Raw genomic sequence first — 7,048 nt, 5'->3', positions numbered from 1 at the left:
ATTACTGATAAATACTAATAATGGAGGTGTCAAATAAAATGTGCATTTTTTGCAAAACCTTGAATCAAATTCCTGTGATGTTGTAGGGTGCAGCTCCATCTGGTGACTGTGTCACACTGAGAAACAAATGCTGTTTACCCAAAACAAATATGCTAACTGCAAAGGTGGCAGATGCTGCCTGCCCTCGTGGCAGGTGGAAATCAGACAAGATCCAGATTGTACCACATCAATTTGTTGCACTTATTATCCAAACAGGACACCAGCTGTCTTCTGCTCAGCACAACATAAAACCAAGCAAAGGTTCTGATCACAAAAAATAATTTTACTGTGCTCAAGATGGCTAAAATAGCACAGGGATGATAGAGGCAAACAACCAAACACCAGCTCTTGGTTTTCTGCCTACCTCTCAGGATTGTGACAGCATCTGGATGAGTGACAATGGTTCCATATGGCATTCACAATTGTAAAGACTTTATACTTTAACTGTATAAAAGATTTGTTTCTGTCACAGTTTTTTTTTGTTTTGTTCTGTTCTGTTTTTTTGTTTTGTTTTTTTTTGTCTCCCAACCATTTTCCAGCTCTCCAGGGCTTTGAGTTAGTTATGTTTGTTCACTTTGTAGTAGAGCTAAGTGTATCAACAGAGTGGCGTACCTGATGAACGTTTTCTCTATTTATTTAAATTTACACATTTAACACCTTTTTTCACTGGGCTCAACGTCATTTCTAGGCTATTTCTGACTTGTGGAGCTAGAAGAATCTCGTAATTCCCTATTTAAGAGCTATATGAGAATTGTAAGCTTCACCTGTATGCTCCATTTTACCTGGTGTGATGACTAACAGTGATCTTACAACAGTCTTTCTCCGATACTTATACTGTGAAAGCTAGTTGTTATATTGTGCGAGACATCATCAGATGCCAATCCACTATATGCAGCGTTTTCAACCTGCGTGATCAATGAGGTAGGCTCTGTGCAAATTTCTGCCTGACTGGCAGCTGTGCTGGGAGTTGTCCCGTAATTGTACGTAATTACTGGGATGCGTGGGGAGTCCTGGTCTCCTATTTAAGTGCCTTCTGAGAAATGTTTTGCTGTTATTGCTTTCGGAGTGGCACTGCAGAATCCTGTTCCCCCAAATGCTGAAGTACAATAAGCCACACTGTAGTCTCAGAAATGTTTCCAGTGGTGCGTTTTCACGTATGAAGCATCAGTGGGCAGCATGTATTCATTAAGAGCGCAGCTACAAGAAGTTTCCACTATGCAAAATAGTACAGAAACCCTTGCTGAGGCACCATTATGTCCTGAAACATATTTAGTTCTTGCTTCCCTTGCTAATTCGCCCTTGGCTACTCTCAGCCTGACGCCAGCAGCACCAGTTTTTCCCTTTTTCAACTTTCATTTCACTACTTTTTAGTGAAAATCACGTGTAACCCTCCAGCCCCTCACACCCCCCCTCAGGGGAGCACCAGCACACGGAGCCTCTCGCGCGCGGTGCACGCCGGGAGGTGTAGTCCTCCCCCCTCCCTCCTCCCGCGCGCGGTGCACGCCGGGAGGTGTAGTCCTCCCCCCTCCTCCTCCCGCGCGCGGGGCGCGCCGGGAGTTGTAGTTCTCGCGGCGAGGTGGGCGGGGCGGGCGCCCGCCCCCACGTGACGGCGGCGGGGCGGCGGCGGCGGGGTGCGCGCGCCCGGCATGGAGGTCGAACCCCGGGGGGGGCGCGCGGAGAGCAGGTGGGGCCGCGGGGGCGCGCACGGGGGGGGGGGCAGCGAGGGCAGCGGGGATGGGGATGGGGATGGGGGAGATGGGGGGGGGCGTGCGCGTGCACGCGGGAGGCGCGGCACCGGTGGGAGGTGGAGGGGGGGGGGCAGCATCCCGCCGGTGCTGGGGTAACGGGTGGCAGCGGGGCAGCGGGCGCCGGTTTTGGGGACGCCGGTGGGGTCCGGGGGGTGTGGGAGCAGGGCGGGCGGGGGACAGCCGGGGATGGGGCTGCGGGTGGGCGGCAGCTGGGTGTGCGGTGGGGACAGGCTGGGGACAGGCTGGGGGTGCATGAGAACACACGGGGACGTGCTGGGGACACATGGGAACCCTTGGAGACATGCTGGAGACACATGGGGACATGCTGGGGACACATAGGGACCCATGGGGACCCATGGGGACATGCTGGGGACACATAGGGACCCATGGGGACATGCTGGAGACCCATGGGGACATGCTGGGGACACATAGGGACCCATGGGGACATGCTGGAGACCCATGGGGACATGCTGGGGACACATAGGGACCCATGGGGACCCATGGGGACATGCTGGGGACCCATGGGGACATGCTGGGGACACATAGGGACCCGTGGGGACATATGGAGACCCGTGGGGACATGCTGGGGACCCATGGGGACATGCTGGGGACACATGGGGACACGCTGTGCGGTAGCAGCACCGCAGGAGACAGCAGGGGTGTGTATCTGCGGGCGCGCTGCCTGGCCATGCTGAGCACCCATGGGCGAGAGGGCTGCGTGGCGGCGGTGCAGGCACACGTGCCCTAGGTGCCCGATGTCCCCGTCCCTGTCGCCCGCCGTAGCGGAGGCAGCCTCTGCGCTGCCAGCGCTCGGTGAGGGACCATCCTGCCTCGTCCCCGTGCTGCACCTCTGGCGTCCGCAGCTCGCTGGGTTTGGGGTTTGGGTTGTGTCCCGCCGCCCGCTCCGGACATTTCAACTCAGTCCCCAGCTCCTCGCCGTCTCTGGCCGCGAGGCCTGGTAGCTGCACGTGGCTGGCGGCTCCTGCGCCCTGAGCCTGGCAGGTGACAGCGGCGGCGCTGCGGCAGCTCCGTCCGCGTGATCCGGGCTTGTGCTTTGGGCACGGTTTTTTTGGTTTGGGTTTAAGCGGGTGACAGAGCTCGTTCCCTGGAGGCGTTTCGGTGGTAGGCGCTATTCGCTTCAGGTGTTCGCAGGGCTTGGTTTCGGGCTCCGGTTTTGCAGTGGCGTCCAGAAAGGCAGAATGGATGTCGGATGGAAAAGGGGCCGGGGAGGAGGGAACGGCTGAAACCCGATACAAGAGAGGCATTCCTTATCTGACAGGCTCAGCTAGCCGCTGGGTGCCTGTTCACGGTACCAGCTGTGAAAATGTGACTGGTGCTGCCATGCTTTGCACGGTTCGAGCCATTCTCCCTCTCTGAGCTAAGGTGTCAGACCCAGCACATTCAGAAAGATAGACGGAATTGGCTACGTTCACTTCGTTTATATTTCCAGAATCATCTTAGCCTGTTTTCTGGCCTTTGTAAGCTCAGGCCCTGCTCTGCCAAACCACGTCGCTGTGTGATGGGTAGGGCTGATGTGGTGCCACGTTCGCTGGGGGAAAGAAGAGGGCATCGTCCCCTCTGGTGCACGTGGAGGTGTCCGTCTGTCCTCCTGGCTGTGTGATTTCGCACCGGGGAGGATTTTGGCATGGGCCTTGCATTGTCCTTTTTGCAAACGGTGCAGCATCCTACTTCCCAGCGAGGTGCCGTTCCACGGCAGATTGTGGCCGCGACTCATAGCAAGAGGACGGGGCCGCCGGACCGGACACGGATCATGGGAAATGCAGAAGCAAAAGTTATCTTCGCTGGACTCCTTCTTTTTGCAAGGGCAGGAGAGGAAAACGAGGCTCTCGTGTCTGCTTTGGCAGCCTGGCCTCCTCAAGAGCAGGGCAGCGCCGGGGGAGAGGCTGAAAACGCCTGTAAAGCCCGTGTGCTTCCCTCGCTCCCTGCCAGTGCAGGGAAAGGTGCTGTGGGGAGCTGCAGGTGGGGGCTGCGCTCTCTGGGGGACCTTTCTGTGGCTGTGCCCCTGTTTTAATAACTGCAGGCTTCCAGTCCTGCTGCAAGCAGCCCTGCACGTGGGTTTCCAGCCAGCCCGCCCGGGCTCCGTGGGGCTGAGCCGCTGGGCTGAAGGAGCTCTGGGGCTTCCTTTGCCTCGTGAGCTGCTCCCCGCCGCTGCAGCTGAGCTGCGCGAAGCCTGCGTTTCTTTTAATTCCTCTTTCCCAGAAGCGCCAAGCCTGGCGGAGGAGCAGGCAGCAAAGCACAAGGAAATTTGCTGCTCGTTGTCTAGGAAACCGGTGGACGGGTGGATTCAGAGCTGCCTGTGATGGATTCAGAGCTGCCTGTGATGGATTCGGAGCTGCCTGTGATGGATTCGGAGCTGCCTGTGCGCAGCAGCAGGGCACCGGCACCTTGAAATCCGCAGGAGGAGCAGCCAGAGCAGGAACGTCCCTGGGGATGTGGCAGAAGTCCCTCTGTGGTTACCCCCAAACGACCTCGGTATCCTCAGCCCGATCTCTTCAGCGTGCTAAGAAGGATCAAGCGATGCCTCCAGGTAGAGAACAGTGCTGGGGCAGCAATTGCTCCCCTGCAGAGCATGGGAAGGCGTACGGCACGTGCTGCGTAAGCTCCATTTTTTTGGATATTGGTTACCTCGGTGATTTTTTTTATTTTTTTTTTATTTTTTAATGAAGTTCACCTGACTCAGCAGCGTGGTTCCCTGCGTCTGTTCTGAGTCACCTCTGCTGATTTGGCCCAGAGGTTGTTCCTACTCTTGCTAGCGTGGAAGGACTGAGGAAGCCTCGGGAGAACAAGCAGAATTTCCCGCAGAATTTCCCCATCGTTTCTGTCAGCTGAGGTTCTGGCACTGAGCGATTTCCAGCTCCAAGGTTGTGTTCGGTCTTTTATTACTCCAATGCAAAACTTTCGTTTGTATTTCGAACAGTTCCTGCCCACAGGTTGGTGTGTCTGTGACTGGAACAGAGTCGGTATTGGCAAGGCAAGGAGAAATCCCAGGTGGGGTTTGTGGGGCTGGTGGTTAAGTTGGTGGCTGAATCAGAGGGCGTCTGTAAGGAGGGAGCGAGATGTGCCTGGGGTCTCGCTGGCACTGCGCGGGCAGCTCTCACATAATGACCGATTCCTTTTCAACATATGAAGCGTGTTCCTTAGGAAAAGGCCCCAGACCGTGCCCCCCCTCTCAGGGCAGCGTTGTCTGTTTCCCTGCGCGGAGCCGTATGCCGTAAACCCTCCAGACTCTAAACCCACTTGGCGCAGCCGCACCCGAGCCATGGTTTCCCTGAGGAAATGCTGCTGCTCCCATCGAGCTCGAGCTGCTGCTTTCTGCGCGGCTCCGCTGAAGCTGGAGCACATCCAGAGTCTCACCCGGGTAACGTAAATCACAGCGCGTTAGAGAACATCCCTGGCTGCACAGGGCTGAGCTCCCGCGAGCGAAGAGAGAAGGTTGTGGGTCAGGTATCGAGCAAACCCCGTCCTGCCAAGGCTTCTTTCTCCCCAGCCCGGTGTTTGGGAAGCCGGGGGCTGCAGCAGGATGCAGCAAGGAGCTGTGCAAACGCACCCAGCTGGCGTGGAGGGGGGGAAGCAGCCCGTGGGAGGGCACGGAAGGAGCAGCACGTCTGGTTCTCGCAGGGGAAGGTCTGCTCGTGTACTGTGACCTCCCTTGGGTGTGTTGCTCCCTTTGCCCTTCCTGTAAGCAGGGGTATTTTCATGATATGATTTGAGTTGCCCTTACCCCCGTGTCAGGGCGTTAGGTTTTTTTTTTTTTTTAGAATTAGACTTTTCTTTATTTGGTGAGAAAGAAGCAGATTTCTTAGTAGCGCTCTGAACATCTGCAGAAATAGGGAACTGGAGGGCAGCTGGCACCCGGTTGTTTTCCATCCCTCCGGGCAGCCCAGACTCAATGAGAGGGGAGCAAATCCTGCCACTAATTAAGGGTTAACCCAAAAGTCCAGTCAAAACTGTCTGTGGCCGGCTGTGCCGTGCCTCCTTGCCATCTACCTGCAGCCAGGTGTGTGGGTCTGAATTGCTCTGGGCTTGTGTCACCGCCTGCTTTTCAGCACGCAGCGCGCTCCGGCCCAGGAGCAGCTGCGGTTTGGGTGTGGGTAAGGTCCTGCACATCCAACCTGCGAAATGCTTTTGAATCATTCGGGTCAAGAAGCCCCGTCCCCTGGGAGTCTGTGTGTTGATTCAGAGATTTAATTCACTTTTGGCAGCTTCTGAATCATCTCCGTGGAGGTGCTTCGATTGTGCTGATTGTTTCCTGCATGCTTCTGAGTTCAGTGACGGAGGCAGTTATTAGCAGTTATTAGCAGTTTTAGCAGTTTATTTTGTTTAAAGATTAATTTGTATTAGAGGAGCTGTGATTCCAGTTTGCTGGATCCCGATTTTCCTGCCTCTGGGGGAGCACTGCTCACCCTGCAGCGTGCGCTGCCCCCCCGTCGCTGTGCGCACTGCAAGCTTTTTATAGCACAAAGCAGCGAGGAGGGACTTCTCCTGACTCATGGACTTGGAAGCTGAGCAGCGTGGCTGAGCTTTCACTTGCATTTCCTAACTCTGAGTGTCAGAAATACTTCGGGGAGGAGCTGCTGGAGCTCTCGTGTCCGGTGGCTGCTCTCTGACCTGGGGCCGGTGCTGCTGCTCCGTGCACCCCTGGCAGGAGGGCAGGGCTTGAAAAGCCTCTCAGTTCAGATGGATGGCTTGGGAGAGCTGCCCTCTGAGGTTTTTCGGTCTCATCAGGTCACATCTCCTTCAGGAGGTTGCTTTTGATTTAGATCCGTGCTTTATTCATTCTCTCCTGAGATAAACCCGTTTGCTGGTACTCCTGGGATTAAACTCTGAACATTTGACTGATCCTACAGCAGCTGCTGTTTTCCAGGCACAAGCCAGCATAAGCATGGGCAGCTGGAGGCAAACACGGCTCTGTTGTTGAATTTTTCTGGACATCTACTAACATTCAGTAAGCCCGTTTTAGGATGGGGTTAGGAGCGCTAGGGATCGACTGCAGCATTGTTGTACAGCTCTAGGAATTTCTGCAGTGCGGCTTTCGCAGCCCCGGCACGGGGCTGCCTCTGCCCTGGGCGGTGGTGGAGGTATCAGACTGTGTGTGAACAGGTTCCTTCTGCCACCCTTACGATGTGTTGCGACTTCCTTACGAACGGCAGCTCGGCTGCAGAGCTGCTGCTCTGTCTCTGTGACAAGTGCCGAGCCGTGCTGGCAGGATGGACGGGCCGCCTCGTGATCTGAGCTTGGGC

The 7,048-nt window shown here is 55.9% G+C and overlaps 1 protein-coding gene across 4 annotated transcripts in view; it reads left to right on the top strand.

Moving 5' to 3' along the window:
* The first annotated feature begins 1,634 nt into the window (after window positions 1–1,634).
* Window positions 1,635–7,048, top strand: part of RUBCN (rubicon autophagy regulator) — a 29,717-nt gene continuing 24,303 nt past the window's right edge. For all 4 annotated transcript variants that reach the window (XM_048076816.2, XM_048076814.2, XM_048076815.2 and 1 more), the window contains exon 1: window positions 1,635–1,723. In XM_048076816.2, the coding sequence (XP_047932773.2) occupies window positions 1,686–1,723 (38 nt within the window). In that variant the 5' untranslated portion in view covers window positions 1,635–1,685. The remainder of the gene's footprint in view (window positions 1,724–7,048) is intronic.

The sequence above is a fragment of the Anser cygnoides genome, chromosome 9 (genome assembly GCF_040182565.1).
Source record: "Anser cygnoides isolate HZ-2024a breed goose chromosome 9, Taihu_goose_T2T_genome, whole genome shotgun sequence".
NCBI lineage: Eukaryota > Metazoa > Chordata > Aves > Anseriformes > Anatidae > Anser > Anser cygnoides.
The sequence above is the reverse complement of the archived record's forward strand: the minus strand, read 5'-3'. Positions and strand labels throughout refer to the sequence as shown.